The sequence below is a fragment of the Artibeus jamaicensis genome, unplaced genomic scaffold (assembly GCF_021234435.1).
Source record: "Artibeus jamaicensis isolate MK-2021 breed Jamaican fruit bat unplaced genomic scaffold, CSHL_Jam_final contig_585, whole genome shotgun sequence".
Classification (NCBI taxonomy): Eukaryota; Metazoa; Chordata; class Mammalia; order Chiroptera; family Phyllostomidae; genus Artibeus; species Artibeus jamaicensis.
The window spans coordinates 19,932,717-19,956,231 of NW_026521894.1; the positions used below are offsets into that span (position 1 = coordinate 19,932,717).

At 37.1% G+C, this 23,515-nt stretch overlaps 1 protein-coding gene across 12 annotated transcripts in view; it reads left to right on the forward strand.

Annotated features, from left to right (window-relative positions):
- The window catches only part of YAP1 (Yes1 associated transcriptional regulator), a 116,373-nt gene extending 93,881 nt beyond the window's left edge, over positions 1-22,492 (forward strand). For 3 of the 12 annotated variants that reach the window (XM_053670423.1, XM_053670415.1, XM_053670416.1), the window contains 5 exons: positions 585-778; positions 2,989-3,036; positions 14,771-14,901; positions 17,874-17,986; positions 19,450-22,492. In XM_053670423.1, the coding sequence (XP_053526398.1) occupies positions 585-778; positions 2,989-3,036; positions 14,771-14,901; positions 17,874-17,986; positions 19,450-19,688 (725 nt within the window). In that variant the 3' untranslated portion in view covers positions 19,689-22,492. The remainder of the gene's footprint in view (positions 1-584; positions 779-2,988; positions 3,037-14,770; positions 14,902-17,873; positions 17,987-19,449) is intronic. The other 9 variants (XM_053670424.1, XM_053670417.1, XM_053670418.1 and 6 more) reach the window with 3 other exon arrangements.
- Positions 22,493-23,515: the final 1,023 nt, after the last annotated feature.

Consider the following 23,515-nt stretch of genomic DNA (forward strand, 5'->3'; position numbering starts at 1 on the left):
TTTATTAGAGATGTGTATGTATTTTAGGATATATTAAAGATTGATCATTCTGATGGGCTTTACTGCTCAGAATGTTTTGTCTCGCTTTAAGAAGTGCATTTTTTAACAATATATATTTCTGTTTTGTAATATACAATGTAGTCATACCAAACTTCAAAAAGTTACCAAAAATGTCTCTCTTCAACTCAGTTGGTCACCTAGTTCCCCAGCTCTAGAGCCAACATATGTTAATGCTTCTTGGCTGTTCTTCAGTTCATAGTCTCTGGACATGTGTGTAATGTGTACTCCCCCTGCTCCTTTTTCACACTCTGCTCTGCACGTCACAGGTCTCAGACTGTTGGGCACTCGTTGCACTGTTAGAGCTTCCTCTTGTTTCTTTTCTCTATGTCTGCCTCGCAGCTCGTAACAATGATGACAATAACAGTAATGGTAAATTAATATAATCATTGTATTATTGATGGATTTTTAGGTTATTTCCAGTCTTACTACAGAAAAGACTAAGTGGAATATCCTTAATTGTTTTGAATAACTAAATATCCTTTCCTTGGCTAGTTTTTTAGGGCAGATCTTTTGTTTCATTTCAGCCATGAACCAGAGAATCAGTCAAAGTGCTCCAGTGAAACAGCCACCACCTCTGGCTCCGCAGAGCCCTCAGGGAGGAGTCATGGGTGGTGGCAGCTCCAACCAGCAGCAACAGATGCGGCTGCAGCAGCTGCAGATGGAGAAAGAGAGACTGCGACTGAAGCAGCAAGAACTGCTTCGGCAGGTGAGGCCACAGGTTAGAAACCAGCCTTCCACTTTTTGGGGTCTGTTTTCCTACATGAAGTTGGGTGTATTTCTTTTCATTTTAGCATTTATTAATTAGAGGAATGTTGTTTCTCTGAAACCAGACTGACGCAGAAACACTCTAGCCAGCTCTGTCCTTGTCTTAGTTAATTTCTCGACTGGCCTTTGATTACATGGTCTGTAACATGTAAATCCGTACCTCCAGTGCCAAAGAGATGTTTTGGCATTGTCATTGCACCTAGTAAAAATTGCAGGAAGCAAGGCTGTTTCCTCAAATGTACATGGAATTGTAGATTACTATATTTCTGAAGATTTCAGTAAGGGGGAAACTCTGGGACATCACTTGGGGAAAAATACCTTTAAATGAATTATTTTTCTGGAGGAATACACTGATATGATATTTCTCATATGACAAATATCTCTCAGCATTGCTGAATCAGTGATGTTTTATTTAAAGTATGCTACGAGTTATCTTAAGTTTGGAAGGTCCCAAAGTGCCTTAAAATTACCTGCTTATGGATTTTTTTAATGTTGGGGAAAAATAAGGAATTAGAAATCTTGAAACCTTTTATGATCTTTCCATCAGTTTTCTTTCAGAAAGTACTGTTGGTCTTTATGTTCTATAAGAATGGATAATCCCTCATCAAAAAAATCAATTTTTACTTTACCTTGATTGAGAGTGGTAAAGTCTAAGTTAAATAATGGAGTTGTGGTCTTTTTTTCTTTTCAGAGACACTCTGTTTAAAAACATTCAGTACACATATCCATACTCCATCCTACACCCACACCTAAATCAGAGCATACTAAGTATAGACATTAAAAAATTACAGTACTCTACATTTACAGTTCTGTTACCAGGAAGTAGGCATTTAAACAAGGTACTTATTTTTAATGAGGGCTACTTTAAAAGTATCACTGGAGTATTAATGGAAATGCATGAACTCGATATAGTCATTGAACTCTGATTTGGGGTTTAAGGAACTGGTACCTGAGGAATTAGACTAAGCCATGAAATCCCAGACAGGCTCACCTTTACACTGTTTGTGCTCCAGTCATCTCTCAGTGCAGTAACAGTGTGGTTGGCACCAAAGGTGGCTCCGATAGGAGCAAGAGAGTTCGTGCCAGCACGATGTCAGGAAGTGGTCTTGAAAGAGAGATTTCTTTATCTGCCATTAAGAAGGTGGGGACAGGAAGCATATTAACCAGTTTACTGTATCTCTGACTTTCTAACAAGTTAGTATAAAGGAAAAATTTCCTTTATCATTAGAGCAAAGGAACACCATCAAGAATATAATTATGTAGCTTTTAGAAGAAATAAAGCAATTGAAGAGTATGTTTTACACAGCCTGTTTTCATTGCTTGCTTTTCATTTTGTTGCTACTGATGGTCTAAGTTAATATAACTGTTAGTTTCACATATGAATCGAAGACTATGAAAACCAAGAAGTCTTATTAAGAAAAATGATTTTTATAATTTTATTTGTAAAGTCTAGAAAGGGCCGTTTGTCATTTTGTTGTATGCTGTAGATCACCCTGGTTTGTTTTTGGTGTTTTTGTTGTTTTGGTGGGCAGAATGCTGCTACTTACAAAACTCTTCCTTCCAAAGAATTTTTCTAAGTCTTATTTTCACTCTTACTCTGGGTGATGGGTCCTTGACAGAATAGCTTCACTTCCTTTAAAGGTAACTTCTTATTCTCTTTCTTCTTTACTGCCATCTGTGTTATCTTTTTCTTACATTGAATGACAGACCTGCTCTGTTCTTATACTAATAGTCTGTATTTTTAGGATATTTTTGTTTTTGTTCTTCAGCAATCAGCATAAATTCAGTATATTTTAAGTCTTTTTGCTTCCTGTGAACTTCTTCCATTGGCAGTTTCTCTTATCACTAAAACATCAAATTATATTTTTCCTGCTTCATCTAATACTCAGAAGCAAAGAACCTACCTGGCCAATATCAAATTTTATTGGAGTCCTGACACCTAACGTCTTGCTTTCCTGTCCTCAATGCTATTCAGTATCTCAGAAGGTGCAGTTTGTTATGTGGTGACTCGTTGGCTCCTGTCTTCGTCAGTCTGCTGCTGCTTGGGGTAGCTTGGGAATTCTGTGCTATGGTGATATGTCTGGATGCAATTTGTAAATCAGCCTACATAGCCAAACCATGTGGCTTAAAGTAATTTTTATCCATCTTATTTTTTACTCTTAGGCAATGCGGAATATCAATCCCAGCACAGCAAATTCTCCAAAATGTCAGGTAGGCTCTTATCTGATGTTTTAGCTTTAAAAAGAAAAAGACATTAGGAAGGAGAGAAACTTGTGCTCCTGAGGCCTGTCCTCACTGAAGATTAGTGTAGAATATAACTTTGAACCATCTTTCTGCCAAGGCGACATGGCTCTTCCCAGAAAGTCCTCACTGTCTGGTCCCTTCCTACTCCTCCCGTAGAGCTGCTAGTACTCGTTTTGATTCCATGGCGGTCTTTTTTTATTCCACATTCGAAGTGTATTATGTCTCCATTGTACGGTCTGTTAGACTTGAAGTCTAATTTTTATATTGTGTAGCTTAAAATAGTATTAAATTAATAATTTTAACAGTAACCACATGAATTACTTACTTGGTTAGGCTACTATAAGAAATATTATTAAGAGTCATAATGATGCTGTTAGAAAAGGAAAATTTTTTTCCAGTGGAAATTCTAAAGGAAGAGTATCAAAATGACTGTAAGAGAAGGATCTCCCTGGGTAGTGTTGGGTTCCTTTGTTGGCTTTTATCAACGTGTTTCTCCCTGATGAACCAGGAAGCAGTGGTTGGAAAGGTATCTTATTTAGAGGGAAAGATTGTAGTCGTTTTCCTTCTAACACAGGCTTGTGGAAGAAACTAATTCTTGAAACCAAAAAAATTCTGTGTTCAGTGTTCACAGGATTTGAAGGAATGAGGTGGGGGATCAGTGCACTTTTCTCAGGTGGGCAGAAGCAACCACAAATACCTCATATGATATATGGCTCTTCTGCACTAGGCCAAGTAAGTAGTTGTGCTAGAACCAGCTGTAGAAGTGAGAGTTGGCAGAATTTCACTCATTTTGGGTACGTTAATTTGTCCATTAGAGCACTGTGCTGAGAAAGTCAGATATCGTACTCAAAGAGACCAGTTAATTTTGTGAGAGGAAAAACTCCGCTCTCTTTCTCATTAATGGCTCTTTTAATCAAGAGATCAAGTAAGGGAATAACTCAGAAGTCATCTTTGCTAAAGCAGAGAACGCAGGCATTCTTGGAATGAGGTCCACAAATAACTACATTTGTCTGGGAAGAACATCATAGCATTGGATCTTTATGCAGTAAAGACGGTTTTTTCCATGCTTTTTCTCCAAAGTGTTCTTGAAAGAAGGCTTTTGTGCTAAATGAGATGGAAACTAACATAGGAGCAAAAATTACATAACGTGCCCAAAGTGTTTTGAATTTGCTTCTTTTTTCCCCCAATCTGAGATTTTATACCTTAAATCTGATTTTAAAAATTAAGCACTTCTGGGTTTTTATTTCATACTTGAGTATAAGTGCAAATAGTTGCTCTTACTAAAATTCTCATCAGTTACCTTTTTTTTTTTTTAAATGATATGTATCTTTCTAGTGATTCATGAGAAAGAGATCAGTTTGTTGTTCCACTTACTTAGGCATTCACAGGTTGATACTTGTATATGCCCTGACAGGGGACTGAACCTGTAACCATAGTGTATTGGGATGACACTCTAACCGAGCTGCCCAGCTAGAGCCTTAGTTACTTTTTTTTTACTACTAAAACTTTAGGAAACGTAAGCCTCATAAGTAATAAAAATTCTATTCAATTTATATGCTATTGAAAATGCAGGGTTGATTTCTTAGATTTATCTAAGTCAGAACAAGCAGCCTAAAAAAGATAGTTTTGTAAATCAACATTGCATTTGCTAGAAAATAAAATATTGACTTGTTATATAAATTTTAGTTGTCATTGGCATGATTGTGAAAATGTTCATGAATGTTTGAAATTCCAGTATAGAGTTAAATTTGGAGTAGCTCACATACATGGAATCTCTTAGTATTTGTGTGAAGCAAGCATTTGTATTTTTCTCATCCTACATGTTTTCTAGATGACCTTAAGGTAGGTGTCAGGAAAGATTTCACAAAGAAGGGTCATTCATATTTTAAGTGAAGATAGCTTTAGATAAGGTTACCAGGAAAACCAAGAAAGTCAGGAAGAGCTTTGCACTCTCAAGGAAGAAAATGTAGTACCATAGAGGAATAATAGAGAAAAGGGATGGATCCTTTCAATATCCGTGCCTGGCACTGTTGTTCAAAGTTTGTTTTTTACTTTTCTAATAGAAATTAGTGCAGGTGAGTTAACAAGGAATGAGAAATCAGTGTCGTTATTTTATAATTCTGTACCTCATATGCTTTGGGATGTGAGAAGGTACCAAATTTTTAAATGTTTATAAATTACTCATTTCAAAGGCTGTCTTTAAGGATTAGTTTGGCCAAAAAGTCCATTCATTACATGTTTTCCACAACATAAAACACACGTTTTTTTCATTTTCACCAATAACTTTATTGATTTGGATATTTTAAGTATGTCAGCCAGCTATTGGCTTCCAGGGTAGAGGCCAGGGTGATGCTAAAACATCTGTCTTCTAATGCATAACACAGCTCCACAGCAAAGAATTATTTGGCCAAAATGTCAGTAGCACCAAGAAACTTCACAAACACCTTTTAACGCATTCAGTCAGTCAGAGAACCTTCTCCATACACTGCATAAAATTTTTAAATTTCTTTTGCATTTTAACCTGTCTTGAAATAAAAGAGCATAATATGCCAAAAATGTTGCATATCATCTTCCATCTTAAATATTAAAATGGCTGCACAAAAATTAACAATTTTGATTTTTTTAATGCATCTGCTATGACAGCTGTCATTATGCAATCTAATAAAATTGTTTTGAATGAAGTTAAAGACAACTAAGCACTACTAGAACCATCATACAGAAAAAACAGCAAACTTTTTGGCCAATCCAATACTTTCTAATAGAATTAACAAAACATGTCTGTATTGCAAGATTCTCTTGTCACATAAACTAATGTCAGCATAGGTAAGGTTAATGCAAAATTCTGAAAAATTAAGACAGCTTTAAAGGTAGAAGAGTGTCTTCTTAGTTAAAGATGGAAATTATCTCTTTAATATGTTAGGGATTGTTCACAGAACATTAGAGAATCTTGATTTCATAGAGTTGTATACTATTTATTTCACTTTGATTATTCACTATTTTGTGTCTCAAAAGTAATTTCTCAGGAAAACTTTGAAAGTATGAATACCACCTTTGCTGTGTGAGATGGAGCACAGAATGTTTAATTTTCTACTTGCATGTTTGTCTCATATATCAGTTGCGCCTTTGTAAATTGGAGACCTTTACAGAGAGTGGGTTGAGAATGCATCCCATTTTTTGTTTCAAGGTCTTTTGAAATAGACACTTTAAGGGAAGATAGCCGGCCTTGAGTATGAATTTTTTTTTTTACCTTCTCTTCTCCTTTAAGAATGTGGTTCTTAATACCTGTGGTTTCCCAATACCTATGAGATTAGCCTAAACTCTGCAACCTGGCTCATGGTCTGTGGTCAGTGGTCAGTAAGCTGATTAAGCCAGTTTACTCTTCCTTCTGCTAAATTCTGTCTAATGTGTTGTTGCCACAGTTCTGCTCACGGGCTTTTCTTCTGACCTCTTACCAGTAAAGGTTCTCTTTTTCCCTTGTAAGACCTAGGTCAAAACTCATCCCAAAGTGGCCTCATCAGAATTCTTGAAACTCCCCAGAAAATAGATATAAGACTGTTGTATACAGATACTTTTTTATGAGCAAATAATTGCTTCTGTCTTCTAGCAGTTATAGCTATAACTATTTTATAACTAATAAATATTGTATAGATGCCATTCCTTATGAGGAGTAATAAATACACATTAGGTCAGTCACTGGTTTAATGAGCGATAAAACTCACAGTATTACTGTTGAAGATACCATACTACGTCATTAGCCCACTGTGGTAAAGTGATTCAGATGTCCAAAATTTTTACCAGTCTTCAGCCCTGCGGGAAAAAAATGCCATCAGTCTTTTTTTTTTTTTTTTTTTTTTTAAATTGATTTTAGAGAGGGAGCAAGGGAGGGAGAGAAACATCAATGTGTGGTTGCCCCTCACATGTCCCCTAGTGGGGTCCTGGCCTGCAACCCAGGCATGTGCCCTGACTGGAAATCGAACCAGCCACCCTTTGATGCTCAGGCTGGTGCTCGGTCCACTGAGCCACACCAGCCAGGGCCCTACCAATCTTTTTTTTTCCATCTGAATTTCTTTCTTATTAGCAGATGCTGGAAAAGCAGTTTCAGAATCCAATGAACACTTTCCCCAAGATAATGTCTCTTCTTTTAGAAGTCCTAATATTGATATAAACTGTAGATTCATTTAGGTATTTTCTTGTGACAGTTTTATATTTTATTTCTCATGGGCATGTTTGAAATCATTTAGGGGTGGTGGGAGATTCAGCCTCACACCCCGTATACTCTTAATAGGTTTCTTTCCCTCCCTCCCTGTTCAAGTCAACATAATTTGAAGAATACTGTAATGACTTCTGTTAGTTTACTAAGTAATACAAAATACAAAAGACCTAGAAAGAGTATGACTGAAGGTAATGCTAGGCTCACCAAACAGCAAATCTGTTACGGATATTTTCAAAATGTAGGGTTATCGTACAGTTATTACAACTATCTTCAAATCCATGTATGCACATTTTTCAGTCAAAAATGTTTCTGAAGCTGAAGATACTTTGGTAAATAGCCCAAACATTAAAAAACAAAAAGCATTCTAAACATTGGCTGAATGTTTTAATAACTTCAGACATAATGAAATATCTGTGACTGTTTAAAGCTATATTGGAAAATGGGATAAGGCAGAGCCTATCTTAAAATAGTTGGAAGAAATGGCTTTTTTCCTCCCTATTTTTGGAATTTTTTGTTATAAACTATCATCGAGACTGTATAAAATGTGTGTTTTTAGAGTTACTCTCCATTTCTGAATTTGGATTTCTACTTTACTGAACCAACCTTTCTTTTGGCTATGGGGGGGAATAAGTAGGCTTCACTTAGGTGCCATATATTATTCAAAAATGGATATAATCTTACATAGCTTAGTATCTGCTAAAAGACAAAAATTGCTTTCGGAGTATAATTAAAGTTGGCATGCATTTTTTTCCTTTTCTGTCAATGGAATCATAACTTTTTCACTTAGCATTATTGTTTTGAAAATTACTCATTCGTGTTGCATCTGTAGTCCTTTCCTTTTTATTGCTAAACTAGCATCCCATTAGAGGGATATACTACAGTTGTTTCATCCACTCACCTATTGATAGACAGGCATGTAAGTTGTTTCTGAGTTATGTGACTTGGCGCCGATACAAGCATTCAGTTCTCTTAGATACAAGAACTGAATAACCTAGAAATGTTCTAAATGTTCCTAGACTACTGACCGCTTCTATTGCCTTTCTCGTTTTCTAAATGATAGGAACCCAAAAACCCATTTTACATGGGGCCAAAATACTTTAACTACCAGATGGTAGTTATATTATCATAAAGTGTCTTTTTACCCTATGAAAAATTGTACTACTATTTAAATGAAAGGAGGGCAATATGAAAAAGGTCAGTGGCTTATGTCTAGGTCCCGAGTCCCTGAAAGTGTATTATATAAAGCAGGCAAACTTGTGTTTTTCTTTATAAACCATCCTGGAAAGTTTCCTCCAGACCAAGCTGGGACCATTGGTTTTACTTATAGTGCAGATAGCTCTGACTCAGTGCGTCCCAGATTAGCTAAGATTTATAAGCTCAGTGGGAAAAAGCCACCACATATTTGTATTATTACAGAAGAAGATGAGCTAAAAATACTTGCTTCACTTAGACAAAATCAAATGCTACTCAAAAAAAAACAAAAACTATTTGACCTTTGAAATACAGAAGCATGATTAAGTTTTGGCTGAAATTCCTATCAACTTGCTTCTCCATTTTTGAAAGTCTGTCAAACTATTTTTTTCTAAATACCTTGGGGAAAAGAGAAGCTTAACAAACTTATAATTTTAGCCCAGTGTTCTAATTTTAGGCATTTGTTCAGGGTATAAAAACTTTTTAGAGATAGACGTAACTTTCAGCGTGACGTGTTTCAACTGAAATCAGTTTTTGTAGACAATCCAATTATGTCCCAAGGCCTATTTTTAAACAGGCCAGATTTACCCAATTACAAAGTGATATTCATACTCATCCAAAATGTGTTTTAACAAAAATTAATTTATTGCAATAAAACAGGCTTATTTTATACATATAAATATATACAGGCTTTTTAAATGCAGTGTAATGGAGAAAGTTTATGTGAAATACATTTTTGATCAAAAAATTCAGATTACATACCTGCTTTCATACTTACTCATATTAAAATAGTTATTTTTTTTAGAGTCACTAGCAAAATGTCTCTACAGATCTGAAACAAATTTTCAGCATTTTATTTCTAAAATTCTGGGTTTTAGACAAGCCTGTTCACATTCATATTTACAGTCCGTGGTTATGAATAAAGCTGACTTCCAAGAAAATGCACGACTTAACTGTTCCTCACTGGAAGCAGGACGCCTTAGAGAAGAACTCTCAGTTAGCTCTGGCTCCCTGTTCACTCTCCTTCAGTATCTGAGTGGGTAAGCAGTAGTAGGACCCCCTCCCCACATTTCCACTTCACTTCTAAGATCTGCCTTTTAAAACTATCTCTGTATGGATGTGTGTGTTTATCTGAGAAATAGAAGTTAACTGTTTTTATATCCCACTGGAGTCCAAAGACTTAGGGTTAAGGAGCAGGGAAACGTTTGGTTTGTTTTCCTACCTAAATACAGAAGTCTCTTTCCCAATTTTGACAATTTCTTTAAAATAACAACAGAAGTGTTTCATCTTTATTAAACCCAATACAATAAATCATATTTGCAGCAGGTAAAAATACTAACATAGGAATTAATGACTTGGAGAAGGACTGCCAAGTAAACTTTAATTATATAAAGCCAGTTTGTCTTTAAGCAAATACTGAGCTATGTAAGAATGTATCCATTTTGGATAATAGAATGAAAGTTATTACCCATCAGTTATACATCAAGCTGTTCAAAAATTACTAAGGGCATGTAATCAATGCCATTCTTTTTGCTGTAATTGGAAGTGTCAAAAGCGAGTTGAATATTCATACCTTCAGTACGATTTCTATAATCCGTATAATTTTTATCATTGGTCCTATCACATTATATTTGCTTTCATGACAGATTCCTTCCTATCTGATTGATAATGCTAACACCTTCCTACTACCACCAGAAAATAAAGTAGCATTTTTTTCAATTCAGTATAGATGAATCCCTAGCTTTGTTCCTCTTAGTTATGCATGGCTCTGCTGTAGATTTGATGAAAAGTATGTTCCATAGCTGTTCAAGAAGTGGATATCTAGTTAGGCACCTTGGAATGATTTCCCTTCTTATTTTCATCTCTAAATTGCCTTTCTTTTTAAATGTGGATAAGGTGGCTCTGCACTGTCTCCTAACAGTAGAAATTCAGTTGTTAAAGGCAACAAAAAGTAAAACTTGGACAGCTTTGAACAAGCACAATGGCAAAATTCAAAGCAAAAACATGTATAATCTGCACATGAATTACTGTAACTTTATAAAACAATCATGAAAAAGTAGAAATTTTATTTTTAAAAAACCAGTGAAATAAAAAGCCACAGAATGAAAATGACAACCAATGTATTCAGTCATTTTAGTAGTGATTTACTGGTTAGTGTTATGGCATGCACTTGGCTTTGCCATAGTACGTGAATTTGAATTTGTAAGGAATTCAAAATTAGGTTCACAGACATGAGCATGCCTTCTTTGATAGAAAGCAAATGAAGTTTGTTCTAGGATAATCACAAATCACTTTCATATTTGAAAGACCTAGTTTCCTCGCAGAACCCTGGCTATCAGCCTCATCCAGAATTTTATTCATTCTAAAATTTATTTCTATTTATATTCTTATTTCAAAAGCAACATAAATTCTCAAAAGTATTAGAGGATACTGTGTTATGCCCCAAAACAGTCCATCCATTCACTTCAGTTTGCCCTTAAGAGACAGAAGAGAAATAAAGAAATAATTACAGTATCGTGTGATAGGTACTAAATCATGTTACATACATGTGCTCAGGGTGTTAAAGACATAACATCTGGAATCATCATGGGGAGTTACGTAGAGAAAGCCTTGGATAATAATAAAGAAGGAAGAAAAGTATTCGAGTCAGAAAGAGCATATGGAAAGGCATGTGACCAAGAGACAAGATGTCATAATACAGACCTGCATGGAGTGACTGTCACTGTTTTAAAGTCACTTGTCACTTCGTGAGAGAATGGGAGGGATCAAAGATCAGCCAGAGCCCTGGCTGGTGTGCCTCAGTGGATTGAGCTCTGTCCTGCAAACCGGTCACAGGTTCAATTCCCGGTTAGGACGCATGGCTGGGTTGTGGGCCAGGTCCCCGGTGGGTGTATGTGAGAGGCAACCACACATTGATGTTTCTCTCCCTCTCTTTCTCTCTTCCTTCCCCTGTGTCTAAAAATAAATTTTAAAAACGTTTTTAAATCTTAAAAAAAAAAAGATGTAGGATAGAGAGAAAACAAATAAAATGGATTCCCAGAAGCTACTAGGAAAAAATATGTTGGCTTTTAACAGGAGGAAGGGGAAAAACCATTTCCTTAGACTGGAAGAGATGAGTATGAGTGAAGATAGCTTTGTGGGGAGCAGGAGGAGATGGCAGGAGGAGCCAGAAAATTGTGCTTAATGGCCTCAGTGTTCTTATTTAAATGGCAAAGAGATGGAAATGGACTTAATTGAATAGGAGCTTGAGGGAGTGTGCCAGATTTGTAGTAGTGACCATGGGAATGTAAGAAAAACTGACCAGCTACCAAAAAAATCAACGAGTGGTACACAAAGGGCCCAGCCAAGGCCCAGAACTGTTTTTCTACTTTGTAGAAACAGTCTGGATAGTTGTATGATTTTGTTTCAAGCATTTCTTAGCAGTCTCAGTATAGAAATGAAGTCAGCACATTGCAGTAAGGGTTGAAATTGCTATATTGAGATAAAATTATGTGTATATAAAGAATGTTAAAGGTGTTCGTGTATTTCAACTGATCGGCCTTGGGGGGAAAAAACCAACAGGTGGCCCAACAGGCACGTGAAAAAATGCTCAACATCACTGATCATCAAGGAAATGCACATCAGAACCGCAGTGAGGCATCACCTCACACCTGTCAGAATGGCTGTTAGCAAAAAGACAAAAAATAACGTGTTGGCAAGAATATGGAGAAAAAGGACCCCTTGTGCACAGTTGGTGGGACTGTAAATTGCTGCAGCCACAATGAAAAACAGTATGGAGGTTTCTCAGAAAATTAAAAATAGAACTATCATATGATCCACCAATTCCACTTCTGGGTATTTATCCAAAGAAAAGGAAGGCACTAATAATTTTATACCTGAAACCTATATGATTGCATTAACCAAAGTTACCTCAACAAATTCAACGAATACTTTTAAAATTTAATACAGAAAACACTAATTTGAAAAGATACCTGCACCCACATGTTTATTGCAGCATTATTCACAATAAGCAGGATATGGAAATGACCTAAGTGTGTCTAGCCATGAATAAAGAAGGCATGGTATATGTGCACAATGGAATACTATTCAGCCATTATGAAAAAAAGAATGGAATCTTGCCATTTACAACAACATGGGACCTTGAGGGCATTATGTTAAATGAAATAACTCAGAGAAGGCCAAATACTGTTTAATCTCACTAATGAGTGGAATCTTTAAAAAAAAGAAAAAAACAAGGCTATAGATACAGGGAACAAATTGGTGGTTGCCAGAGGGGAGGGTATGAAGGGTGAATTAAGTGTGTGAAAGGAGTCAAAAGGTACAAAATTCCAGTTATAAATAAGTTATGGGGATATAGTGCACAGCTCGGTGACTAGTTAATATTACAGTTACATACCTGAAAGTTGCTAAGAGCAAATCTTGAAAGTCGTCCTCGTCACAAGAAAAAGAAAATATTTATAACTATGTATGGGGATGGCTGGTAACCGGACTTAATATGGTGATCATTTCACAGTGTAAGCAAATACTGAATCATCATGTTGTACACCTGAAACTAATATAATGTTATATGTCAATTATACCTCAATTCAAAAAACAAACAAACAAAAGGAAGCCAATAGACTAGAATGGTAGGAGAGAGAACAAAGTGGAGTCCTGCGGCTGTAAGTTTAGTAAGTGGGAGTCACATCACGCAGGAACTGGGTGGAAAGAAAAATCATCGTCCCAGAAAGTGGGATGAGTGCATGTAAGATTTCTGGGAAAGAAATTTCTAAGCCAGTTCCAGGGGGCGACAAGATTTTAGAGGTCGGTTTGGTTTTAAAAAGCAAGGTCTTAGCTGTGCGGGTGGATGATTGAGGCAGGTGTAGAATGACGGTCACTGAAATCCAAAAGATCAAGGAGCCGTCATGTTGAGTGAGTGAATCAACTGCCTAATGTATAAGTAATACAACACAGCATTATGTCTTATAGCCACTGAAACACTGAAACAGTAGTGAGTGTAAATGGCATTCTAAGATATTTGACACAACCTCAATGTAATATAGAATGCTGTCTGCTGATGAAAAGTCAGTGATACACTTAATACCTCTACTGTCTGTTGCCTACAATTGTAATTAAATAAAATGCTGAATTTCAGTTAGAAGTTAGTGAAAATAAAGGTGAGGTTTTCTTTCCTCCATCCAAGTTCATAGGCCCTCTTCATTCTGTCATGATCCTCTGGCTAAGAAACCCAATTCTGTGGGGATGCTATATCCAGAGGGCATAAACCTGGATTTTAAGAAGTGGTTTTTGCATGAGGAAGACTTCATGGTTTAGAAGTGGTGCAGAGCTCAGACTGTCTCCACTGCCTCTGGCCCAGCAATGACTATGGGAGTGAGGGGACTGGACATGGTGACCCTATGCCTCAAAGAGGGCTGCATTGTTCTTGTGATAAAAAGCCATATTTCAAGTCAAACCAAAAAAGTTAAAGGGGGAGAAAGCTGATGCTGTAGCAGAGATGATATTTATAAGAGCTTAGGAGGCACAGGGGAAATTCTTAAGAAGGGTAACAGCAAACCTACAAAAAAGTGAGAGAAAGGACAGAGTAGGAATGAAGGTGTTAAGGGGTTGGACAGAGTGAGGTAAACTAGCCTCCAGGTCTGGGCCAAATACCAGGCTGCGGCCTGGGATGTTTGGGGCCCCGTTACGGCAGGCCGTCTGGAACCTTTGGCCTACAGCTTCTGCTCAGGTTTCCGAGTGAGAGTCCTGCTGAAAAATTGTTCAGTGCCCAAGACAGGAAAACCTGAAATCAAAATGAGACACTGATAGCAAACTGCAGACGGTACAGGGTGAGGGGGACTGGGCGGGGGATTGGTGTCTTACAGTACATTGTCTGATGTTTTTCTCACTTTATTTTTTACTTATTGGTGCCAAACACACAAAACCGTATTGAGGGTTGGTGAGTAAAAATAAAGAATTGTTTTTTAAAAGACCAGATTTGCCATCCTACCCCAGTGGGAAGATTTGGAGTGTCTACCAAAGTCTAATGAGAATAACGAAATGAAATTAGGTGATAAAGTATGTATGTTTTGGGGTTAATAAGACTGGGTAAACTTTCAGTTTATATGACTTAGTTTTCAGTCACCTGAAGGGGAGACAAGAACTTGGTCTTTCTAACTGGGAACTTACTCACTTTGAAATAGATGTTAATACTTCAACTTTATATGCACATGGGTGCCCTAATGTGCATTTTATTTCTTTAAACCTAACAATAAATTCATTAGTCAGTAGACTGATCCTGTCTGTGTTTGTTTTTTCTAGGAATTAGCTCTCCGGAGCCAGTTGCCCACACTGGAGCAGGATGGTGGGACTCAAAATCCCGTGTCTTCTCCTGGGATGTCTCAGGAGTTGAGGACAATGACGACCAATAGCTCAGATCCCTTCCTGAACAGGTTGGTGAGAGTGCTACTAGCCAGTTATCTAAAAAAAAAGATCATCTACTAGCTTTGAGATTGTTCTCCTTAGTACTCGTAATAAGCTGTTTGAACATTTGTGTGGGCCCAAAATCATAGCTGTAAAGGAATCTTCCCATAAATGGCAGCAAGTACAATAAAATGAGAATTAAAAGCCAGCTTCTGTGAGAGGAAGTGAGCTGTTCAGACTTGTAGAGAGGATACTTAATTCAAAGTCACGAGTTTGCTTCTGCCTATACTGTAGACTAACAGTTACATAAAGCTACAGAATTGTGAAGAAACATGTAAATGCCTTTCTATGAAAGCAAATGAACTGCATCTTAAAACAACTTAGGGCTGCACTGTAGGGATGACTGGAAGGAATATTGCACATAAGCATTCAGTCTGAGCTTTCCAGTGCAGCAGCACTGTAACACTGCAGGTTCAAGGAGGTAAAATGTAAAGTTGTGCTTTTTCAAGAAATACATTAATATTAAAGGCAACATGTGAAATGTTGCCGAAGGCTGCGTTTTAGTCAGTTCCCACTGAAGCAGGTTGTATTCTTTGCCTAGAAAGCCATTTATAATTAAGATTGGATTGTAGTTCATTCTTCTAGGTTATAAAATATTTTGGAGTTTCAGTTTTTAAAAATAAGTAACACATACTTTCTGGTCTTTGTACTTAGATATATTTTTTTTTAACCAGTTTTAAACAGCGCAGTTTTCAAAGTATTTAAAGATACCTTGGTTTAGGCCAGCTGTTGTGCTGCCCATTTAGTTCTCACCAATTGAGCTGAAAACTTCATGATCTTAAGAAAAACAAAATTTACTTATCTGACACATACAGCTTAAAGTTTTGCCAAAAATTGAGTATATTTATACAAATTGTAGCTCTGAACTTAAACTGAGGTTAATTAGGAAAGGTGATAGCCACAGAACTTATTTTTTTCTCCACAAGGGGAATTTTAGGCCAATATAATTCTAGTACCCATCTGTGTAAGGTCTGTATTAATCCAGGGATAAAATTAGGCTATTTAGAAAAAGGGATAGAATGCATATCCTTCCGATAGTCATTTCTGAAGATTCTTTCTTAAAACTTAATCAAAGCTGGGCTGCAGTTCAAAATTGTAATTTCTGGTAAACAACATCAGTGTTTTTAGTGAACATGGCTTTCTGCCATGTTCACTTTCTGTAGTTCCTAAAACACATCTGATTGTAACATTTATTTTTTCAAAAACTTAGGTGGTTTCCCTATTGCCTGTTATTTGATTCATACAGATCCCTTAAGCTATAAACACTTGTTTCCCTACCTTGCCTTGGAGTTGACTCCTAGTGGTATAACATCTTATCTCCCTTTTACCCTGAGAGCCTTCAAGGCCACCTCTGATGCCTCCCTGCGCAAAACCTTCCTCCTGTACTTTTTAAGCTCCCTCTTCTTTGTTATAAAAGCACATCGCTCTTTATGTGACTCATTAATGTACTGAATTTTTTGTTCATCTCTCCCCACCCCTAAAGTTGTGGGCCTCTCAAAAAGCATCCGTTGTAAGTGGTTTTGTTGTTTTTAACCCCTGCATCCTCTGAGCCTGGTCTAAAGCCTATTGTGTATTATGGTAGCAGATCCTAGTGAATGTTCATTGGATGAGTGGGGGCTGCAGGCAGTGGGGTTCTGCAGGGAAGAGCTCTGTGAACTCTGTCCTCAGGAATGCTCTGGAGCTGCCCCTGTGGCTTGGAAAGAACTCCACACAACTGTAAATCCAGCTACTCCGAAACAGTCTGGTAGAAGCATTAGAGTAAACCAGTGGTTGCAGTATACGGAGTGAGGGTGGGTGGGGGGCAAAGCAATTTAGGGAAGCAATTTAGTAATTTAGGGAAGAAGTTCGGCAGAAGCAAGCCTTCAACCTAAAGTAACTGTTAAAGCTGCTTTATAAAACTTTTGGTTTTTAACTTTCATGTAAGCTAAATAGCTGCCTAAGTGTTGAAGCTGTGAGGTAAGTGAAAGTTCACATCATGGTCACAGACCCTTGACCAACAATGACCTACCTGTATTTTTCACTTTGCCATAAAATTTTCTAGAATTAGAAGAACACCAAATTTTACAATCAATGCCAGCTGCTGTCTACAATCCTACTAGCCCAGGAAAGTATTCTGTTTATGAAAGTAATGTCTTGAGGATATTTATCATACTTTTATGTAAATCTAGGAAACTTCATTTAGCCCAAAGTCAAAATCTGTCTTGGCCTGTTTTTCTGTTTTTCTCAAGGTGTGTGCCTTGTAGGTTTTTTGTTTTTGTTTGCTTTTCAATTAATCTTTTCTTCAGTTGGGACTCTAAGTACTCTTACTCTGAGGTATTAGGGCTTTTTTCTACTAAACAGAAGCAAGAAGATCAAGCTATGGGAATTCTTATCTTATCAGCAGTGGCTTATCTGTTCTGGCCTAGTCCAAAAACACATTCTAGTTCTTTATTATTTGTTGATTTTTTTCCCCCTTAGCTTAAACTCGCTGCATAAGAGCTAGGAATTTAATGTGAGTCTAGTGCAGACCTGCGTCACCTCCTACCAAGAGTTCGTGTTTTGACCTACGCCTGCACTACCACCACTCGGCGAATTGAGACCCCGAAACAAGGGCTATGTGGGTCCCTAGATTCAAAGTGGCATTACAGAGAGAACACCTATCCAGAGAATTTTCTGTCAGCCAGGAAAACTGGGTGTATTTTTTTCATTCCCTATAGCCACCAGGCCCACACATTTCGGAGCAGTCGTGGTCCCTTAGAACTGCCAGCTTCCATTGGGATTACCTTGCCTCTTTCACTGTGTAGACTAAGGGCTGCCGGCATGTGGGCCCCGGAGGAGTGCCTGTTTCAGTTGCTGCGGGGCAGTTTTCCTGATCCTCTTTGAGAATCATGTTCATACTCAGCAAGTATTTATTTTTACCTTGAAATCATTTTTTAAATATTTGTATTGGTCTCTCTTACAGTGGCACCTATCACTCTCGAGATGAGAGTACAGACAGTGGACTGAGCATGAGCAGCTACAGTGTCCCTAGAACCCCAGATGACTTCCTGAACAGTGTTGATGAAATGGATACAGGTCGGTATTCTTCCTTCCTCTGAGGGACTTTCGGGCAGATATCTCCAGGTTCTAATAAACTACTGTGAGCAAAGGCTATTCAGAAGAAAGCCATTCAAATCCTGTAAACTTCAACTCATATTGTGCCTTCTTTGTTTTATATGGCAGTTTGTAACTTGAGTCCTTTCTCAGTTTTTAAATGTCATGGAATCTCAGCTCTATTTGAACAAAACTGGTGACATGACTTATTTTAGCACTTAAAATGCTAAGTTAGTTGGCAGGACGATTGAGGACCCTGTTAGAATTCTCTGTTAATACAGATATATATCCTTAATTTTGGAGAGAGATTTCTGTGTTGCAATTCAGTGTCTGCCTCCCTCTTTCCTGTGAGGGTTTTCGGTCCAACTTAGGTGTTATGAAGCTCAGGAAGCCAAATGGGAAAGGCTTGGTCGTGGGGCTCACCTACTCTCATTAGAATAGTTACAAGGGTCTTGCAGGAGCTGAGAAACACCTTCCTCACAAGGGTCATTAAGGAGTCATTCTTCCTATGGCTTACCTGGCAACGGCTGATGGCCCCGGACTTGCAGCTCTCCAAGGGCACGAACTGGCAGGGAAGTAAAACAGTTTTCCAGCTAGCTGGTTCTTCAGCTGACAACTTCTGAAAGTGTTGGGCGAGTCTTTTGTGCCAGTGCTCATCCAGCTCTTGGCTTTTGTGCTTCCTAGTTTCCCCCTTTGTTTCTGCTTATCTAAATCTTAAATCACCCTTAGGAGTCACTTAAGCCCATCTCAGATACATTCCCCTACCCTGTCCCCCATTTGTCTTTTCTCCAAACCCCTACAGCAATGAACATGCCTCACAGCATGTTCATTGAAGCTCTAAGAAATGTTCATGTTGTCATGTGCCCCCCCCTCCAAAAAAAATGTTTTATGGCCAGGTAAATTTGGAAAACTTCTGGGCTAGGAAAATTTACTTATTCAAAGACTTCTGGGAGGCTTGTTTCGTTATTATGAAATATTAATTGCTAAGAGTGGAATAGAGTTTTTATCCAGTCCTTTATTTTAGTTCTCCAAAGTGTACTTAAGGGAAAGATGGGACTTTATTTCCTCTTATTTTGTTGGTGCATATTTGGGACAGAATTAAGTAGTAATGCTCTTGTGTAGTGTGCTTGTTCCTTCTCTTGCTATATATAATTTTTCAAGGGGTTTTTACATTTTTAATGATCCCTTCCCCCTTTAGTGCTTAGTACATAGTAATAAGTGATCGAGTTGTTGGTTAAATATGTGGACATACGTTGAAGCAGAAGTAATCTTGGCATTGTTACTTGTGGGTTGTTTGGTCTAAAATAAATGGCATCATTTCAGGTCACTCAGGAGTGCTTTTCTCTATACATTTCTGCATGTTCTCACGTGATACAACTCTGATGTTAGCTTTTCAAAAAGGACCTTATTCTCTCTCTCTCTGTCTCTCTCTCTGTTCCAACTAGGTGATACTATCAACCAAAGCACCCTACCCTCACAGCAGAATCGTTTTCCAGACTACCTTGAAGCCATTCCTGGGACAAATGTGGACCTTGGAACACTGGAGGGAGATGGAATGAACATAGAAGGAGAGGAGCTGATGCCAAGTCTTCAGGAAGCTTTGAGTTCTGACATCCTTAATGACATGGAGTCTGTTTTGGCTGCCACCAAGCTAGATAAAGAAAGCTTTCTTACATGGTTATAGAGCCCTCAGGTAGACTGAATTCTAAATCTGTGAAGGATCTAAGGAGTTAAGACACACATACCAGAAATTTTTAAAATAAGCCAGTTGTGATCTTCTGGCTGATACAGAAAAAGATGAACAAACGTCCAGCAAGATTCTTTCATCCACTATTTTGCTCTTCCTTGTCCATTGCTGCTGTTAATATATTGCTGACCTCTTTCATAGTTGGCCCTAAAGAATCAAAAAACTTTTTTGTTTCTTTTGCTATTATAACTACTGTTTGTTTTGGGGGCTGGGGGAAGTGAGCCTGTTTGGATGATGGATGCCATTCCTTTTGCCCTGTTAGATGTTCACCGGTCATTTTAACAAATAGACTTGGAAGTCAAATGCTTCATGTCACAGCATTTAGTTTGTTTAAGCAATTATTTCTTAAGCTGCCTTTGGCCAGTGTAAAACATGACTTACTGGTCTGACAAGCCAAAAATGTTGTGTCTGATACTGAGTACTTAATGCTGATTTGGAGAGAGAGCTGAAACCAAGGCTGAAGACTGTTTTATTTTCAGTGTTTGTTTTTTCCCCTCCTAGTGCTATATCATTAGTCACATAGTGACCTTGATTTTATTTTAGGAGCTTGTAAGGCATGAGACAATTTTCATAGAAATATATTATTATTGCCACATACTCTAGTATAGGTTTTGGTGGGTTTTGTTGTGGAATTGTTTTGCTTGATTGGTTGGGGTTTTGTGGTTTTGTTGTTGTTGTCATGTTGTTTTTCTTTCTGGAACCAAGGCAAATTACCATATTAGTGAATCTGTTTATTGTTGTAGCTGGGACAATTATTGTAGTTTCTTTGGTAAAAATCTTCATTTCCTGATTTTTTTACCTTCTTATTTAAATCTTGATTATCTGCTCTCTCTCTATATGTACCCCCACACACTTACGAGTTTATGTGATAGTAGAATGTATTTTTTTAGGCTTCCCTATTTTCCAGTTTATTTTAAAATGGTAGTTTTGAATGTATGCATTTAGAATACATGACCAATAGTTTATATTTCACAGGTAGTTTAAATCTGGTTGGGGCAGTCTGCAGATGTTGGAGGTAGTTCAGTGTTCTAGAAAGAGCAGTTGTTTGAGACAGTGCCTAAAGGGGTAGTGTGCGCCTTCCAGGCACACAAGGAAGATTATCTGATGAATTTGAAAGAAGCAACCAAGAAATGGCTTTATTTTCCCCTTGTTTGACTCCCTTAGAGTGATTATAAGTCACCGAGTAGGTTTCTCATACACATGATAGAAGTAAACTTTATGTGGTCATTCACCTTCCTTTAGCTTTGGAAATTTTATCTCCACCTTAGTTTTGGAAGTAAAGTCTAGTATTTTAGTCATCATTTGTAATGAACACATTCAAGACTACATTGAAATATTGCCTATAAGACTGTTCTTACTTATAAGATTTGCTCCTACTTCTGTATAATGAGAATTGACCCTGGACAGTATAATACTGTAAGGTCATACATTAGCTGGTAAAGTGATCAGATTAATAAATGTATATTGGTAGTTGAATTTAGCAAAGAAATATAGATAATCATGATTATACTTTTATTTTTACAGTAAGAGATATAACTAGAGTATGTGTCTACAGGACTCATAATGGTTTCCAAAGAGTATTTTTTAAAGGAAAAAAATGAGCACGAGTCAACTCTTCAGTATAAGCTATGAAGCAGTAGTTGGTTGTGAACTACAGTGGCACCAGCTAGTACCTTTGTGAGTAAGGGTCTGTCAGTGTTTCTAGAGTAAACCCTTATTTTCAAGGGTTTATAACAGGCATAAAATCTCTTTTCCTGGCTAAAACTGCTATGAAATGCCTCAGCTTGGAAAGATAGATTTTTTTTCCCTAATTACAAAATCTAAGTATTTTGACCCTTCAATTTAGAGGAGTGGAAAAAAAGTTGGAAGTAAAGAAGTTTTTATAGTATTTTCAGTGCTCAAAAAAAAAAGCAATCACTGTGTTGTATATAATGATTCATAGGTCAATCACTCATAATAATTGACTCTAAGGTTTTTATTAAGAAAACAGCAGAAAGATTAAATCTTGAAACAAATCTGAGGGAAAATGGCCACTGTGCAGATCCATTGATTTTTTTTTCTTTTTTTTTAGAGCAATAATGAAATTCTACCTAGAATGTATAATTGAGTACATGGATGATGTAGCATATTGGGTTTTTTTACACTTGATCTTAGCCAAAAGGCAGAGAAGTGAGTGCATGTTGGATTTTAAATGTGCAGAAGATCAAAGAGAGGAGTGCCTGTAATTTGCCAGTAAGCTGAAAATCAAGACTGTATCTTATATATCAGCAGAGTAGCTCTAGGTGAGGGAGAGGGAGGGGCAGGGGTTGTGAAGATTTTAGTGGGACTTTGATAGAGAACTTTATAACTTTTTTCTTCAGTAAAAACTTACCTTGCTGTCAGTACAGGCAGTTGTTCCCAAAATTTCAAAGTATACCCACAAAATAAGAATATGGAGTTCTTTATTTCCCCTCGACATTAATTTGCCCAGTTATACCTCAATATTGTAGCAGCACCGTGGTAGCTGACATAGGCAGTTCTTGGTTCTTACACCCTCTGTACTGACCCGAGGAAGACCTAAGAGTCCTTTCTCTTTCTGAGTTTAACCACAGCCTCAGTGTGGTCTTGTTTTATGTTCTTGTTCCTAATGTAAACGTGTTTAACTGCTTCTTGGTTGTTTTGGGTAGCATTGGGTTAAGATTTTAACTGGGTATTCTTGAATTGCTTTTACAATAAACCAATTTTTATAATCTTTCAATTTATGAGCTTTTTACATTTGTGTTCTTTTCAGTTAGGGCTTCTAAGATCTACTTACAGTTCATGGAGCACGTTGATTTAGAGTTTCAGATTTCCCAAAGTACTATTTGCTATAATAACTATTTTCTAAATACAGTGCCTTTTTTAAAAAAAGAACAAAGGAAGTAACTTTTATAAACAAATGATTTTGCTGCCTCCTATATGGAACCTTGGCAAAAACACTGAAAATAACAAATTAATTATGTGATTCATAATCCATACCAATCAGTGTTGAAACTCAAACCGTGCAAAGTGGAGCCAATATCCAGTGACTAACAGCTTCGTAGCTTTTGCACATCTGAGAGATGAGTGCTCAGATGAGTTTTACCTTCCGCCAGCATGTTTTTAGAAGAATTGGGGGTGTGCCTATCCTAACAATTGTTTTCTGTATTTTGAAAAAATATTCTCCACATTTTAAATGTTTTATATTAGAGAATTCTTTAATGCACACTTGTCAAATATATAAATATATATATATAGTACCAATGTTATCTTTTTTTGTTTTAGATGTAAGAGCATGCTCATCATGTTAGGTACTTACATGAATTGTTACATTATTTTTTCTTATGTAATACCTTTTTGTTTGTTTATGTGGTTCAAATATATTCTTTAAACTCTTCTTTGTTGTTTTTAACGATTAATACATTTAAAACTTTTTGGCTTTTCAGTGGACTTCTGATATAACAAGTTCTAGTGATAAAAGAAAGTAAAGGGTGATTATAATAGTAACTGGTACATGAAGGTTAGGTTGGCATTTGGAACTTTTGAAGTTCCTTGAACTTCATGGCCTACACTTGTCAGGTAGACCATCCCCATTGACAACAGTGTGAAGCACAGTTGTCTCCATTCTTAAATTACTTACTACATGTAACAGCACAGACGAAATGGAAGAATTTGACACGGTCTTTCGAAATAGCCTTTGGTTTTATTTCTCCCAAATATTGTCTCACGGTATCCAAATTATAACACTTCCATTGGTGAAAATCATT